The sequence below is a fragment of the Myripristis murdjan genome, chromosome 6, assembly GCF_902150065.1.
Source record: "Myripristis murdjan chromosome 6, fMyrMur1.1, whole genome shotgun sequence".
NCBI lineage: Eukaryota > Metazoa > Chordata > Actinopteri > Holocentriformes > Holocentridae > Myripristis > Myripristis murdjan.
This window is the reverse complement of record NC_043985.1, coordinates 1,860,505-1,878,908: the sequence shown is the minus strand read 5'-3', so window position 1 is coordinate 1,878,908 and position 18,404 is coordinate 1,860,505. Positions and strand designations below refer to the sequence as shown.

The window sequence follows — 18,404 nt, the reverse complement described above, 5'->3', positions numbered from 1 at the left end:
GGTTCTGAAACAATGTATTTTTTATTTGAAATGCTAAGGACAAAATTAGATTCGTGAACCAAAACAGAACCAGTTCCTCAGTCAAAAAGGCCAATATGAGACTGTTCCTGTGAAGTTCAGAGTTTGCGTCTAATAACAGATACTGCAAATCATTTGCTAATGGTAGTGTTAACTGTCACTTGCTTTCTCAATAGCAATTGAATACAGTAACCCTTCACATCAAGTGGTGCAGAGTTAGCATCATGAGGTATTATAAGCACCAGCAGGTATTCAGAGGCATCGGTGTGTTAGAGGTGTTTTATGAGGCACAAAAGGACAAATACAGTATAAGCACAATGTGATTGTATGATAATAATGAGAAGATGATATTTTAAACTGTGTGAAAATACTTAAGGGGGTAAATGTATTATCAGTGATAATGTATTTTTTATTTTACTATGGCAATTTATTCATCCTAACTTATTTAACTTTTTTTATCCTCTGATAATTACATTGTAAGAAATAGTTGTCTATGCTTGTAATGCACTTCAGATGAAAATGTCTTTAATTAGAATATTACTTTTAGAAAAATCCATCTCATGAAAGGGTTGGTTCACCCATTTTGAAAAATGTGATATTTTTTCACCCCTTCCCCTCCCCCAGCTGTTAACCCACCTTCAAACACACCTTCAAACAGGGCAGTGAGTGCTTACGGGGAAAATCTAACCTTTAACTCAACTGATATTTGCCATACTCGATAACGAAAAGGGACAGTTCACCCATTTTGAAAAATGTGATATTTTTTCACCCCTTCCCCTCCCCCAGCTGTTAACCCACCTTCAAACAGGGCAGTGAGTGCTTACGGGGAAAATCTAACCTTTAACTCAACTGATATTTGCCATACTCGATAACGAAAAGGGACAGTTCACCCATTTTGAAAAATGTGATATTACTTCACCCCCACTTAACCACTTTACAACTGTCACTTCCTGAAACTAAAATGTACATATGACTACCAAGTGCACATGGATGGTAGTTTTGCCCAAATTACTATTGATAGCTGTATTTTTCCTGTTATCAACATCCAGAAAGATCTGGTAATTGCACTTCGTGTATCACTCCACACCAGAGGAGCAGTAGCCACCACAGAGACAGTAGATTGCTTGAGTTTGCTATGGTTTTCTTCAATGAACGCATGTAGGCATGTTGGAGGACAAAAGTAACGACTTTCTCCAGAGTGTTAAAAGATAGCTGACAGGTAATGTTGTGGCCAGCTTCTTCTTTTCCTTGGCTTCCCTCTATCACATTTCATTTAGCTTCAGGCTCCAGCCAGCCATCATAGTAACTGAGGACCAGCACAGAGAGCTCAGACCACACTGTTGACAGTGGTGGCTCCTGCCAGGTTTGTCAGGGCGGCAACCATTAGATGGCACCATAAGACAAGGATTATTTTATGTACCTCTTTCACACAGAGGGCTCTACTAGGGTCGAACCAGTGCTGATTTTGTGTTTGAAAGGGTTAACGCACTCTCACGGTGGGTGGACGTGGGTCAGACAAGGGTCAATTTCAATGTGAATGGCACACCACCTGGGTTGGTAAGAACCGGGGCAGGACAAATTATGTCACTGGTTGCAAATGGGGACGCGGTGAGTGTGGCGGAGGTTTCTTTGAGGTTCTGATGAAGGCAGAAACTGCTTGTAACCTCATGAACTGAGCTGGCTTCCAAGCGCGACTGCCACTGCTTTGACTGGAACAAAGAATGATCCTTATCATATTTATCATTACAGCTCCAGTCTGTCTGTCTATCTGTCTGTGAGCTGCTTCACTGCAGGCAGGCAGGCTCACTACAGTGGTGGGGAAATCAAATCAGTGGATCAATATATTGATTCATATAGGATCATTATACACATTGTATGCATCATGTAGTTAGATATACAAACACTATTTAATTAAATTAAAGGCATTTTCAGCTGATGTGCAGTGCAAGTATGGACAACTATTTCTTAGTTGTTGCTATGACTGATAGAATATGGAGCAACGTAAAATGAGCTTTAGAGTTGATATTCTGATGTTTTGTGTGTGTGTGTGTGTGTGTGTGTGTGTGTGTGTGTGTGTTTGTGACTGTACAGGCATTGAGAGGCTGCGGTCACTGGAGTTCAGCAAACCCAGTCAAATCGTGAGCTCCGACAAAGTCCTCATCCATTACCTCGAGGAGAGATGAGACACAGACGGTCAATACTGACTCTGTCAGCGCATGGAAACACATCACTGAGCTCAATATAAAGCACAACACACACTTCAGTTCCGACTTCAACTCAAGAGTCCAGAGATAAAGCTGGGCTCAGAACAAGAGGTGTCACTTCAAAGTGTCATGGAGAAAAATATTGCTGTCTCAAAAAATTGTAGCCCATTGCCCAAATAAAATATTCTTCCTAAATAAAAGTCACATTGTTTTTTTTCCCTCAGTTCTCATGTGAAGTGTGATCTATAGCAGCTTTTTATGTCATGTCTTCATCAGTGCTTTAAAATGTACAATCTATGATAAGGAAAGTGGGAACACCTTAGTTTAAGTGGTGCTTATAAAGCAATACGAACACATGATTATGACACATGATACAATAAATGCAGTGTGGGAAAAACATGCAGTTGAATACTTGTGGTGTAGATGTACAGTTAATCCTCTGAAACCTGAGCAAATTCACTCGATTCTCCTCATAGTCCACGAGCCAAGACCCCAAAATTGACCCCCGACAACCAAACGGGTGGGCAATTTCTAGTTTGTTTTTTTGACTTGCTACACATCTCTAGTTCACATTTTCACATGATAGCCTTTGCAAACTGGCAGCTTAGTGATGGTTATCTTGCATTGAATATATGGACCCCTATAGCAGAAACCTGAGGACTTCATATAGTACATGTTTGGTGTTATGAAGCTTGTTGACTTCTTTTGAACTACTCAGTCTGCCTAAATCAATCCAATATGTTCTCAAGAAGTAAGAGAACTGAAACAATGGTATTGTTGGTTGCCCAAATCATATTTGTGGCTGTTACAACCTTTATTGAAATTTTGCGTAGGCGGAAATCAGAATTTAAATTTTCTCCTTTGTATTTATTCACATTAGAGAAACTAGGCAATATTAACATTCTTTTTAGACACCAGATTTGAAATCCCACAAGTCTTAACTTTCATTTGGTACCAGACCTGTACATGCAGCCCTTATAGTTTTGGAGATATACTACAGCAGGGGTTTTCAATGGTTTTCAAGCCAAGAACCCCCAAACTGATCGAGTGATGGAGCAGGGACCCCCGTCAATATACAGTACAGGCCAAAAGTTTGGACACACCTTCTCATTCAATGCGTTTTCTTTATTTTCATGACTATTTACATTGTAGATTCTCACTGAAGGCATCAAAACTATGAATGAACACGTGGAGTTATGTACTTAACAAAAAAAGGTGAAATAACTGAAAACATGTTTTATATTCTAGTTTCTTCAAAATAGCCACCCTTTGCTCTGATTACTGCTTTGCACACTCTTGGCATTCTCTCGATGAGCTTCAAGAGGTCGTCACCTGAAATGGTTTTCACTTCACAGGTGTGCCTTATCAGGGTTAATTAGTGGAATTTCTTGCTTTATCAATGGGGTTGGGACCATCAGTTGTGTTGTGCAGAAGTCAGGTTACTACACAGCCGACAGCCCTATTGGACAACTGTTAAAATTCATATTATGGCAAGAACCAATCAGCTAACTAAAGAAAAACGAGTGGCCATCATTACTTTAAGAAATGAAGGTCAGTCAATCCGGAAAATTGCAAAAACTTTAAATGTGTCCCCAAGTGGAGTCGCAAAAACCATCAAGCACTACAACGAAACTGGCACACATGAGGACCGACCCAGGAAAGGAAGACCAAGAGTCACCTCTGCTTCTGAGGACAAGTTCATCCGAGTCACCAGCCTCAGAAATCACAAGTTAACAGCAGCTCAGATCAGAGAGCAGATAAATGCCACACAGAGTTCTAGCAGCAGACCCATCTCTAGAACAACTGTTAAGAGGAGACTGCGCCAATCAGGCCTTTATGGTCAAATAGCTGCTAGGAAACCACTGCTAAGGAGAGGCAACAAGCAGAAGAGATTTGTTTGGGCCAAGAAACACAAGGAATGGACATTAGACCAGTGGAAATCTGTGCTTTGGTCTGATGAGTCCAAATTTGAGATCTTTGGTTCCAACCGCCGTGTCTTTGTGAGACGCAGAAAAGGTGAACGGATGGATTCCACATGCCTGGTTCCCACTGTGAAGCATGGAGGAGGAGGTGTGATGGTGTGGGGGTGTTTTGCTGGTGACACTGTTGGGGATTTATTCAAAATTGAAGGCACACTGAACCAGCATGGCTACCACAGCATCCTGCAGCGACATGCCATCCCATCCGGTTTGCGTTTAGTTGGACCATCATTTATTTTTCAACAGGACAATGAGCCCAAACACACCTCCAGGCTGTGTAAGGGCTATTCGACCAAGAAGGAGAGTGATGGAGTGCTGCGGCAGATGACCTGGCCTCCAAGGTCACCGGACCTGAACCCAATCCAGATGGTTTGGGGTGAGCTGGACCGCAGAGTGAAGGCAAAGGGGCCAACAAGTGCTAAACACCTTTGGGAACTCCATCAAGACTGTTGGAAAACCATTTCAGGTGACTACCTCTTGAAGCTCATTGACAGAATGCCAAGAGTGTGCAAAGCAGTAATCAGAGCAAAGGGTGGCTATTTTGAAGAAACTAGAATATAAAACATGTTTTCAGTTATTTCACCTTTTTTTGTTAAGTACATAACTCCACATGTGTTCATTCATAGTTTTGATGCCTTCAGTGAGAATCTACAATGTAAATAGTCATGAAAATAAAGAAAACGCATTGAATGAGAAGGTGTGTCCAAACTTTTGGCCTGTACTGTATATTGTATAAAATTGTGTCTTATATTAAACTGGGCCTAGTGACATGTAGAAATGTACCTTGTTATTGTGCATTTAATACTAAGCTATTCAAATAATACAGAATAAACATCTGTAACATTGCCAACAATACTATTAAAATAATTAAGAGATTCATGTTTTTATTTTAAACATACATGTAGTAGAGACTCAAGCCATCTGTGGATGGCATACATACTCCCACATTAGTGAGATGTCTGACCCTGATGAGTGGCACACAACTTATCTAACCTTGGACCTTAATGTTGGATTCATGTTAATGTGTATTTAAAGACTTTTAAATTTGTGGGGAAAAAATTTGTTAAAAAAAAATAAATAAATAAAAACTGTAAAAAAAAAAATTGTCCAATCAGCCAAAAATTTCATGACCTCTGCAGACCCCCTAGGGGTTGCGGACCCCCTGTTGAAGGCATCTGGCCTACAGTATTTCAAGCATGACGGCTCAATCCCTACTCAAGATCATTCCTCACTTTCAGAGTCAGTCAGGTCTGCATCTCTTGATCAACATGTCAAGGTCATTCTCTTGGGCTTGACTGTCACATATTTCCAACTTGCACAGGTTGGTACATTTCAAGCCATTGTTCGTGCACTGGCAGTCCAGGAGCTTGCTTCTACGACTGCCGGTGCAGGACAGCAGCTGTAGCACTGCCTGAGGCTCTGGAGATCCCCGCATCATCATCTCCGGCCCAGCCAGGCTTTACTGGGCTCGGGACTTGAGGATGTTGCTGGAGACTTCCTCTCCAGATGCCAGCCTGGTAGTTGGCACGCATAGCATGCATAAAGAGGCAGTCCTCGCATGGTGGCAGCTGGCAGCTGGATAGATTCAAGCTCCCCACGCCATGCACAGAAAAGCTGGTAGCGGGTTGTGTTGATGTCCTCTGTCGTCACAGGTGCTGAGAACAGTTTGAATGTGAAAGCTTGCAGCCTCTTGAATAGGTCAGTGGATAGCTCCCAGGACTGTTCCAGCTCAAGGAACACTTCTTGGAAATGCTCTGATCTTGTGATGAGCTTCAAGGCTCCAAGCTTCCCACGGCCTGCTAAGGCACTCACAGTATCGCATCTGGTGTATGCATGCATGCCGGTAAGAGCATTACAGACACTGTCTCCCAGCCCCTGACGTAGCTTGGTGATATCAAGATACCTCACCCAGTTCTTCATTCCACATTTCTGGAATAAGGGACAGGAGGTGTCAGCAGAGAACGCCAGGTGGAGCATGTATCACACTATAATAAAGGGTCACCAGAAAGTAACTAGGCCACATGTAGATCCCAACCTTAACCATCAGTCGACATGTATGAGTCCTGATCTGAGCTCGGTAGAGAGGTATTTGAAGTCCTCCAGGGTTAATTGTGTGATGAACAATGTGTCCCTCAAATAGAAAAAGGGAAAATAGAGATTTTTTTTTTCCTTTTTTTTTTTTTTTCCATTTTGTACTCAAGGGGGATTAGCCTACATTGCCTTCTGGTCCAGTCCAATACTGGGAAAACCAGAACCAGTACACAATACAATCAGACTTTTATTTTGGAGACAATTTAATTTCAAAGGAACCTTTCCTGGGGGAGAGAAGGTTTGGATGATGTTGCCCTAGGTCGCGTTACACCTAAATCCCAATTTAACACCAACTTCTCAAACACCTTAAAATGGGCTTTAATGACACATCATATTCCATTTTGCAAATTATGTTCTTCCTCAACTTTCTTTGGTTTTAGTTTTTGCTTTTCATTGACGATGCATCAAATATTTGTCAGACTTGATGGACATAACTGACTCTGCCGGTCAGTGTCAGTGTGTCAGTACATCAGAATCTGAAGATGACTTTGAATTTGGTTTGCTTGTAAGGCAAAGCAAGGCTCAGAATCAAAACTGCTTTGTCATACATAGGTACATTTTATTTTATTTTTATCTATCTATCTATACAGGGATGGTTTTTGCTATAGGAAATGTGGGCAACCGCCCAGGGTGCAATCTACTTGGGGGCGCACAAGCGTCCTCAAAAAAAAAAAAAAAAAAAAAAAGTAGGAGTAGTAACATGGAAGGGCGCAAGCCAGTAATTTCGCCTAGGGCAGCAACATAGGCAGAACCGCCACTGTATCTATATATCTATACATACATAACATTTTCCTTATTTCAGAATTTCAGAATGTATGAAGTGCCACAATTCAGTAGTATAAAAATAACCTTTCTGATTTACTTCTTTTTTCACACAAAATATAAGAGGGTTGTGTGACAATTGGGAACCACTGTCTGAACCACAGAACCGTTGTAACTTGGAAACACTGAATAAACAATTGGTGTTGGCGCTTGTCCTGGCTGTGGTGCATCCTTATACTGGCTTATACTGGGACCTGAGTCCTAATTTCGTACCACTAACGTGTAAATGTGAGCTGGTATGACAATAAAGTTCCTTGAATCCTTGTGGCCACTAGAGGGCAGTATCTCATTAGATCGGATTATCTTGCTTTAAGGATATCATGACTGATAATTTTTAGGCAAGCATCACAACACAATCTAAATCCATGGTTCTCAAATGATGTGGATCCACATTTGCCACATTTGCCACATTTGTCCATAAGTTCACACATCATTGACCGAAAGAGCCAGTAAGTTTGATTTTGCAAATTGAGATGTGTAGTAAATCACCATACTTGAATGCACACTGAGCTTAAAAAGGGGTGGGCTGGGGGGATAATATCATTTTAATTATCCCTTTGAGAAATTAGATCGTACTGTGATTGTACATTGTGCACACTGATTCCACAAAGCAGGCTCTTCTACATTAGTGGACCAGCAGAAGTTTCAGGATCAGACTGAGAAAATGGCTGCAGATTCTTTTGCCTTAACGTCATGCTTTCCCTCTCTTCCCTTCTGTCTCATTCACACCCTTCACCACTCTAACCCCAGCCTCCTCCGGCCAAATAAAGACCCCTCTATTAGGATAAGCTAAATAAACACCAGTGGTGCTTAGTTTAGCTAATCTTGCAGTGGATATCACCACTGTTTAGGCTGATCAAGTTTCCAGGCAGGGCCGACCCTGGAAAAACCTGAGAGAATTCTCATCATTCCTGTGATCCTGAAACACTCAAACTTTGGATTTTTCTTTTTTCTTTTCTTGTTTTAAAGATTGTTTTGTTGTGCTTTTGCTCCTGTTTGAGTCTGGAAAGCAGGGGGAGAGACAGGGTGCCTATTGGAATCAGAGTTATTAAGAATGTTAGCTGGGGGGAAGTTCACTTCAGTGGCTAGAGGCTAACAGTTAGCATTTGGAGCATCCAGCCAGTATCCAGCACTCAGTAACAATGAGAGAAAGATAGCACCACTACTGTCCTACATAACAGCTAGGGGGAAGGTAAATAATATCACTTATATTGTTCTAAATGGGTGAACTATCCCTTTAATAATTTTTAAGACCTAATATTTGGCTTTATTGAGTCTGGCAAATGTCTCAGTCGAATTAAAGATAAGATTTTCCCTTTAAGTTGCTGGAATCTGAGCCCAACAAGGAAGCGTTCAGTGCCCTGTTTGAAGGTGAAGAACTTTAAAATTGATTTAAGGCAGAAAAAACACAACAGACAAACAAGGACCCCCAAAACTCAAATGTATGCCTTTTCATAATACTTTATTACTCTAATATTGTCATCTGATAATCATCATATTTTTCCAAATAACATTCACAGTTTAGTTACATCCAGGACCGTAGACTCATGTAGAAATCAGGCTAGTATTTCAGTACAGGCCACACATATTAGTCTGTGATTCCTGGCTTAGACATTTGCAGAAAAAGTCATTTATTAGGCTTTAACGATGGCAGAAATGAGGCCAACAAAGTCCATAAGATGTTCCTGCTCTCCTTCATTTAATGTAACCTCCCAGCTCTACTAAGGTGCTTGAATTGTTTAAGTGAACAACTTTTCACCCTCATCGCCATGTAAAACAGGGCATGGTATCTGATAAAAAGCAGGTATCCTCCAAAAAAGGCACTTCCTTTCCTTAAAGGTTGCACAGTCAGTGTAGGAGCCCCCCCACCCCCCCACTTTTTTTTTTTTTTTTTTTTTTTTTTTTTTCTCACTACCAACCAAAATGTCTGCTAATAGTCCTGCTATTGTGGCAGAACTGAGTATTTATGTATTGATGGCTAATAAGGAGGTCAAGCTTCTTCCTAACCATCTCTGTTCTTCAAAATGAGCTCAGGAATCTCAAGACGGATCAGGGATCAGGCGATTTGGCATGAGCAGTGAAGGCAAGAAATTGTTTAGTTAATTTAGGTGCCATTTTGCCTCCCAACCAGATTTGTAGTGGAGAGTAAACCCACCTGAACCTTCTAATTTGGACTTTCTAGTCTGGATGTGTGATATAAATTCATTATACACATCCCAGCGAGCACACAATTAGAAACGGCAGGGTATCTGAGGAAAAGGCTTCTTAAAAATCATCATAAGTGAAAGGTTTTCTGGAACTACTGTAATACTTTAATTTGGTTGACATAGGTAGTGTGCTTGCGTGGTTCATGGTGAGATCATAGCTTCCCCTCCTTTAATCTCAGCAGGGCTTTCTGGGAGGGATACAAAATGGCTATCACATGAAAGCAAGGATAAATTATGGATACAGCTGTAAGCCCTAAGTAGCGGCTTATATGTGAACCTTGGAATGAGTGTGTTGATATGCACACCAGTGTCCCATTATTTTTGGCAATGCATTGCATGCATCATTTTGGGGGACAAAAACAATTGACGTTTTAATAACAATTCAAATTAGAGATCCTTCTTACTGGTGCAGTTTTAAGCCTTTGATTCACTTTTCACAGACAAAAAAAAAACAAAAAAACAACAACAACAGGATTTTATATGATTTAATGGCTAGGAATTCTCTGCAAGTATCTCCAATATGTGTTTTAAAAATATAAGGCTGATGTATTATGAAGACGACTGCCTATCCTGACGCAGTTTAAGACAAGACTGATGTATAATCCAGAATGCTGTGTGCATGTTAAAACATTCAGTGAAGGGCCTTCACACCGTTCCTTATTCCCCAATTATAGACTCTCTCCTCTCATACACAATTTAAAAGTACAAGAATAAGAAAAATACTCTCCATATGTTACACATATTATAAAATGTTCTCTTACATAAAAAGATCTCCCATGTAATCAAAAAGTCCCTTGTTTTATAATCTCGCATTTACATTTTAGATTTTATATATTATTACATTTACACATATGAAATAAGACAGTTGTGTGTGTGTGTGTGTGTGTGGCTTAGTCATCACATATATTCAGCTCTGATGTCAAATGAGCTGCACTCAATGTATCTCCTCAACAGCAGACACACATCAGCTGAGAGATCATGTAAATCAAGTTCTTATGTTTTCCTTCAAAAGAATTGAGCTTCTGTTGATATTTCACTGTTTTCTTTTATCAGTTCAGTAAACACCATTGCCATACTAAAAAGAAACTGGTTGAATGAACAACCCAATTGGCATAAATGCGTGTGAACAAAGCAGGTTATCCCAGTATTAAAGACAGCAAGTCCTGCTACCCATTTTTTCTCCAGTATTTACAATTGTTACAAAGTACTAACAGGTTTTTTCTTCCTGGCACAAGGTTACTATGTGGCAGTTTCTTGCAGACACTAACGACCGGATCTACTTTCCTATTCAAATAGAAAAATAACAAGAAAAATGACATCTAGTTTACTCAAAAAATGGGAATGGGGACTTTGGGGACTGTTGTTTAATACTGCCATAATCTGCTTTGTGTTAATGTGCTAACATTGTTATTTTGGGAAGTGAATGGACAGATAGAAACCCACTAATGTGGATTAACAGCCCAAAGGAGCACAGAGCAACTAATGAGGAGATTTCACCACCATGTGGACTCATATAATACCAGGTAACTATACAACTCTATGAACAAAGTTCAATTTAGATTTTTTTTTTTTCTGGCTAAGAAACATTAGACTGAGAGTGAATACAAAAAAAGACCAGAGGTAAGTAAGGGAGGCGTCAGCTAATGTTTAAAAAACAGCACTCTTGCTATTGACAGAAAAAAATATATTTCGCCAAGTTATCTAGGTTAGCTACTTACCCTAGCTTAGCTTCCTGATTCAAACTAGCCAAACTAGCTAGTTTGAGTTTCCTATTTGAGAAAGCCACTTTGCTAGCCTGTTAACATTACAAGATGCCATGAATGAATGAAAAGTAGTCGTTTACATTCATATTTTTAAGCTACATTTTGATGCCAACTTCTTCTTTGCCATTTAAGTTTGCCAGTTTGCTAGTTTAAAAAAAAAAACCTGCTGTACTTTAACTCCACCCATTGAGGTTCAGCTCAATCCTATGAGGTTATTTCTTACTCCACAACAAGTGAAGCCGTGGATTGATAGGAAGTGATAGAAAGTGGATGTGCATCTTTTGATCAGTGTTATAATGCTTACAGTGAACACTGCATGTGGTAACTACTTAAAAAACATGTTTGTTGGTGCAAGCCACCTCTTTATATCTGTCCAGGTCTTAAAAGTTAAATATGCATCTTAACTTCCTGGTAAACTGAACAATAGTTGGACTCGGAAAGAGAGCGTTTTGCCAGGCTGTACTTCAGCATGGGCACAGAGCAGTTTCCAGACCAGAAACAGGCAATGGCCAGTTTCTATAAACTGCATCTGAGGACAATCTAAAACCTGTAAATGTAAAGTCAAATCTTGTTTTAGATTAAAACTATTTCAAATACTATGTATTAAGAATGAAATCAGCGTCACATGGGAACCTAAAATCATCTACTACCAAGAAACTGGGAAATGACTGAGCATTCATAGGCACAGACACATCAAGCAGATACTTTGACAGTGAAACATGATGACAAGAAGTTGAGAGAGGGGTGTTTCTTCATGGAGTCTTATATAACTGAATAAAATCATGATGTAATCCTGTTGGCATAGTACTGAGCTGCTGTACACAACTGCCCCATCTCCCATCACACGCACGCACGCACGCACGCACGCACGCACGCACGCACGCACGCACACACACACACACACACACACACACACACACACACACACACACACACACATATACACACATTGAACATGAATGCCAGACATGGAAAGGTTGATAAATATAAACTAACTGTGTTGTGGTTTGTTCCTCTAAGGTCCATGTTGTTTTTTCGCTATGTTCACTGTAATATACTTAGGAATTTGTATGTGCTTACCCGCCCAACATTCCTGTGTGCGTCAGTACAGTTGGTATGTAGGTAGGTAGGTAGGTCGGTCAATGAGCAGAGCTTTCATGTCTCTCTTTCATGACTCTTTCTGTTGCTTTCTGTGGGATCTAAGTATGAATTTCATTTCATTTGATCTAACAGATTCATTTGATCTATTTCTATCAACTTCTTGGTTTTCTGTAACAGCCTTGTCGGAAAATATTTTGACATTTTGAGAGGGATGGCTTGGGGCTGCCATAGGAAACAAACCTGTAACCTTTTAAGTGTGAACCTGTGTATTAAGCAGCAGCCTGTCCTGCCACCGCAGCTGGAAAAGTTGATTAAAGCCCAAATTAGATACTGTACAGATTGCTTGTCTTAATCAGAACTGGTTAACTTCATTATGGAACTTTAGCAGGTGAAGAACATGCCGACAGACAGCAGACAAGCGGTCTACATAGACAAAAGGTTAACCCCAAACCAAACCACAAAAAGAGAAACAATCTGAACAATTTCATTTTGACTGACAGAGCCCTAAACCTAAAAATGAACTCTATGACTTTTAAAACCCAGGAGATAAGTGATATTTTATTTCACCCTCTAAACAAAATTTTTTGGCTTATTTTCTATCAATTTTCTTTCTTTTTTTTTTTTTGCTAATATTTTATAAATGTTCTTGTATTTTGTTTGCTCATTTATCGCCTTTTCCCCCATTTTTTGGGGAAAAAGAGAAGAAATCAAGTGTATTTGTTCAGGTTTCACAGTTACATGTTAAATCAGTCACGCTGGATTAACAGGAGGTTTCATGTGTTTAAATGCTAGCAAAAGGCATCTTAACGCAGCATTTAACTCTTTGAAACAGAAAAAAAATCTGAAAATTTGTGTAACATTTCTTAAAAATTTGCAAAAAAAATGTGATTGAGAATTTAGTAAAACATTAATAAAACAAAATAACTTGGATTTTTTAATGATAACTTAATTTTTTTTTAAAACGAATTTCAAGAAAATTACCATAAAATTACTTGGAAAAAATCTAATATGTTATTAACAAAATTACCACAAAATAATAATAATTAAAAAATTAATACTCAAACAAGGAGTTTTAAATTAGATTGCTGCTATCTATGAGCCATCCCAAACAAGATGCTCTGGCTGGCACCAAAGCCAACAACAAGGCTGTTACCAAAGCCAACAACAAGGCTGTTCATACATTTAGTAGCTGCTAGCTGCAAGTCAACTAGTCAAATGCCAAAGTCCTTGCAGCGTATCAAGATGGTTTATGTTTCAAAGGTAGTCTGCCAGGCTTTAGGGGTCAGGGCTTTCCCCTGCCACACCCAAGGCACAAATGAACTATTCTGACTAGGGTTTCAATGATGTGGGGCTTTTGAAGGCTGAAATCCATACCAAAACCTGCCAAAAATATAGGTATTCAGTGTTTCCCTCAAAATGTTATTGTTGTCAGGGTGTAAAAGCCTCTGAGACAGCATTAGACCTTCATGGGACATAACATCTCTACTGAAACCAGACTACGGGTTTCAGCAGAGGGGTTAGCAGGGCGAAGCTGCAGGTTTACACACTGTTGAGTAAAATATATCAACTCAATCTTCCAAATGCATTTTAGATCATCCATGGTCACTGTTAGTTTGAAGTCCTGGTATATTGCCAAATTAGTTTTCTTTTATACACTTGGGTTAGAATTATAGTGGAGTAATGGACCCAAAGGAAACACCATGTCATGACAGCTACATATTTTGCTAGGCCAACTGATGCTGCTTAAACATATAAGACATACATGACACACATGCATGCACACACTGCTCATTTTCTTAGTTCAGGTGGTTGAGGAAAGGAATAAGTAGCTAGAGGAGCCAAGATACAGGAAGACTCCTCCCAGGATTCATGATTATTTGTGGTGAATTTTAAATATTTTTCAATATCAAATAATTTCACTTCCAAATGTACAATTTTGCCACATTGATTCTGCATGACAGTCACACCGGTGATCAAAAAGGAAATTGAAAGTGAGCTAGAGTGAGGAGGGTGAGAGAAAGAGACTGTAGTGTCTGAGTTTTGACTGTAAGGCAATACTCCCAGTGCTTTAACAGGGGAAATGGTGACACACACACACACACACACACACACACACACACTTGAGTTTATATGATCCAGACATGAGTGGTCTGTCTGTATGTGTGACCAGTGTCCCATGGTGCACTGCTCTCAGGCTCTTCAAACATGCAAACATGACAGGAATTTCCTTAGTTTTGGAGTTGTGGCTGATGAGAAGTTTCTGAGACCACACGATGATCTGCTGGCTTGGGATCAGATCCTGCCAGAACCTTCTCTCTCGTAGCTCTGTACTGTAGACTGGTCTATTAAGATACTCAGGGTCCACTCCCATCATGAGAACCTCTGGTGTTCAATCAGCAGGAAGAACCTTCAAAAGAAAAAGGTGCTCTGGAGTCATGTTTACACTGTTGTCATGGTTACTGATTGCTAGGTCTGTGGAGCTATGTAGTTGTCACAGTGTTGCTGTCGTCATGATTACAGCGTTATGATGTTGCCATCCTCTCTCATGCTCTCCTGGCTGCTGCTGGCTGTGTGGGTGGGACTTCCATTGTGATTGGACATGGCCAAGGGGCTGTTGCTCAGGGATGCTCCGACACTATTGGGCATGGAGACGCTCTGTGGGAGGGGCCTAACCATTGTGGAGCTGTCTGGTCTGCGGCTAGGTGAGTCTTTGTTGTGGTTACTGTTGTTGCCGTTGGTTACGTGGTGGGAAACATAAGGTGGCAGGCTGTCGTTCTCAATAATGAGGTCGCCATCTTCGTCTTCGTCCTCGCTGTCACCCTCTGCCACGCTGTTGCTGTGGTAAAGACACACAAAAGAGCAAAATATGAAGACAACACAACAAAAATCTATGAAAACAAGGGTTAGGCTTATATAGCAGTTTGCCAGTAGCAGTGCGGTCTACCTCTTCTAATAGTTACGATACAATTTGATTACATACAGTATTTATTGATGAATTGATCACTTTGATACTAGTTGTCAACTGACTCAATAACTGAAGGGCAACATTTTCATGGGACACTATGCAAGTATCGATCAGTATAAAACTCAATATAATATTATTTTTATCATGATTTCAAATGAAAGTTGTCTGGTGGTGTAAATGTTTCAGAGGGTTTTGCAAATGAAAAACAATAATTCTCTTGAGGAAACATTAATTTTTTTGTAGATTTTTTTGTGGATTTTTTTTGGCATCATCAAATTACCAAACCAGTCAAATTTGAGTCTTCTTTTGCAAAAATTGCATTTTGAAAAATACAATGGTTTTTACTCTCAATTTGGTGCTATCTGAGACTACTATAATGGAGCTTCCGATTGACTGTCGGATGTCGGACTGACTGACTCCCTAGTTGGAACTTCCCATCTCTGTGCTGAATGTGTTCCATTTGCAAACAACAAACATGGACGTCCAAAGAAAAACATTCATCTGTCCACAGACAGCAAATGGCTTGCTAACAAGAGTCAATGATGATAGCTTGCATTAGCCACTAAGCATTAGCTAAGCTAGCTGCAGCTAGTCTTCTTCACTGCTACTGCTAGGTCTGTTCATTAGATTAAAAGAATACACTGCTGTAAATCTATACCATCATAAAATAAAGACTACAGAAAATACTAGATTGATATTTATCGTCTTTATAGATAAAATCCAGTCATATGGGTGTGGTGATGAAGCTTTCATATCCTGGTTTTGAGTTCAACTGAAAACCGCACCAGCCCTCTTTTCATTCTTTTCATTTGATACCTTGCAGTGATAGGGTTACTCTGAGAGGCAGGGCTTGGTGAATCATGTGATGGGGCGGAGCCTGTGGATCCAGCTGAGCGCATTGAAGTATTGCCAGCTGACATCTTACTTCCACGATGCATCACGTTATTCCTCTGGTTGGCTGGTTTCACTGTGACAATGAGATTGTGACTGTTGGCCACCATCATGTCTGTCACCTGAAATGATCATTGGAAAGAGGCTGTTAAGTCTATTAGAACCGAAAAGTTACTTCAGACTTCAGACTTTTATTGTCATTCAACCATGAAACATGAGTGAATGAAACACAGTTACCCAGGTCTTGGTGTGTGTGCAACGGAATAAAGAACAAAAAAAAGTAAATAAATAAATAAGACATAAAATAAACATCTGGCTATGTACTCATATGAGTATGAGTATTGCACATGTATACTAGCAGCAACAGAGTGCAAAGAGCAACAAGCCGTCAACAGCAGAGTCAGGGTGCAGATTGTTAAAGTGGGCGGACAGTATATGGGGGGAGTGGTTCAGCAGTCTGACTGCATCCGAGTAGAAGCTGTTTTTCAGTCTGGATGTTTTTGCCTGGATGCAGCGCAGCCTCTTACCAGAGGGCAGGGGGGTCAACAGGGTCAACAACTTCATGGATGAGTGTCCCTTATGATTATCATTTCACTGCTGTTCCCCACAATGAAATGAGCATAGGATATTTTTAGCTTTCCACAACCACTCTGCTTGGCAAGATAACTAACTACTATGACCAAACTGATCAGGGCCAGGTTTCTGAGAGGAACCATCAATAAGAAAAGGAACCAAAAACATAACTTCACAAACAGGTTATGGTTATTAGTATCACCTGATCCAGAGATTTTCCTGCCACATCAATGCCATTGACCTCAAGGATCTCATCATTTACTCCCAGCAACCCTGTGCTCTCTGCCAGTCCACCACGCACCAGCCGAGATATAAACACTCCTGGAACCTGGAGGGATGAGAGGAGGCAGAAGAGGAGAAAGCAGAGAGATCAGAAAAGGTATGACACATATCAAGTGATACTGCATTTTCATTATCGACTATGTACTGAGATGAGGAAACAGATGCAGAACTGTATATTTTACAGCATCTTTAAGCTTACTTAAAGGGATAGTAAACTAAAAGATAAAGGCCTTGAAGTACCAGCCCTTAGTTCAGAAGTGCAAGGATAAGGGATGGCAGGCATGGTTGTTCCCTGTGGAGACTGGCTGCAGAGGTTTTCCAGCCAAATTAACGCTGATTATTGTCAGCCCTGGGCCTGGATGAAAGGAGCAAGAAACATGCAGCTCATGGGAAGAGAGAGGAGGCAGAACTAGCCTTTTGCTGTATATGGAAGAGGTGAGAGGGGGGAAGCTGGAAGCCAGGAGCAGATGGGTAGTGCTAGTTCAGTGCTAGTTCCAACAAGTGAGGGTTTTTTTTGTTTTTTTGTTTGTTTGTTTTTTTTTGTCAGTCTTAACAGCTTTGTGACAATAACATTACCAGGTCCAGACCTAGTAATAGTTGTGCCTGGAACTGCAAACCAGTTTGCAAAATTTTTATAGAGTGGTGGTTTGTTGTGGTCACTGCATCTCCGTGTCATGTCCAATCCTGTGCGTTATTTAAATCACTCAGCCATCTGAGCTAATCAAAGCGATTGTACAGAAGAAGTGCTTGTAGTCAGTGAGAGAGAGAAGCAAATGTAGGAGAAAAAGAAAAATGGCAAAGGTGTTAAAAATAAATTCATATTTGTTTTACTGGATAATTTGTTTTTTATCCAGTAAAACTGCTGTGTTTTAGTTTCGCCTAATGTTATCAGGCACTTTATATTCCTGGTAGATTACTGGTAAATACTCAGGATAAAGAGTCAGTCTTGATCAGTTAAGTGAGCAGTGTTATCAAGTGAGCAGTATTTTATTTTCATTTCTATTTTTAAAGTTTACTTAATTTGATACATTTATTTGTGAGTAACCCAGCTTTTTCTTAGTACTTTTACAATGTGTCTAATGGGAAAATTTCTGAGAAAGGTACTGATTTTTAAATTTTTTTAATTGTACTTTATTACATTTTATAGTTACATACAAACATCTATACACATATAGATCCTCAATATTACATCAATATAGGCCTACAATGGCTTGGACCTTTGCTGGAAAGGAGCTTTGAGTAACCTGACCTCAAAATTTTAATTAAATACACCTGCTCTAGGGAAACGCCCACTCAATCCTGCTGGAATGAATTACTGTTGAAAAAATGCAGCCCCTAAAACTCCATTTTATTAAAAATGACTGACTTTTCGGAACTCTTAAATCATGGACAATGATGATAGTCCTTGGGGAAAATACGAAATAATAAAATGACTCTTTTTTGCTGGGTTTACCATCCCTTTAAATCTACATTTCAAATAAAGAGGAAAATGAAAAATACACTATATT

General features: G+C 39.9%; 1 protein-coding gene across 1 annotated transcript in view; it reads right to left on the bottom strand.

Annotated features, from left to right (window-relative positions):
- Window positions 1-13,199: 13,199 nt before the first annotated feature.
- The window catches only part of pard6a (par-6 family cell polarity regulator alpha), a 44,812-nt gene continuing 39,607 nt past the window's right edge, over window positions 13,200-18,404 (bottom strand). The window contains exons 4-6 of the mRNA XM_030054630.1: window positions 16,817-16,942; window positions 15,967-16,163; window positions 13,200-15,021 (exon numbers count right to left, since the gene is read on the bottom strand). Of these exons, the coding sequence (XP_029910490.1) occupies window positions 14,700-15,021; window positions 15,967-16,163; window positions 16,817-16,942 (645 nt within the window). The 3' untranslated portion in view covers window positions 13,200-14,699. The remainder of the gene's footprint in view (window positions 15,022-15,966; window positions 16,164-16,816; window positions 16,943-18,404) is intronic.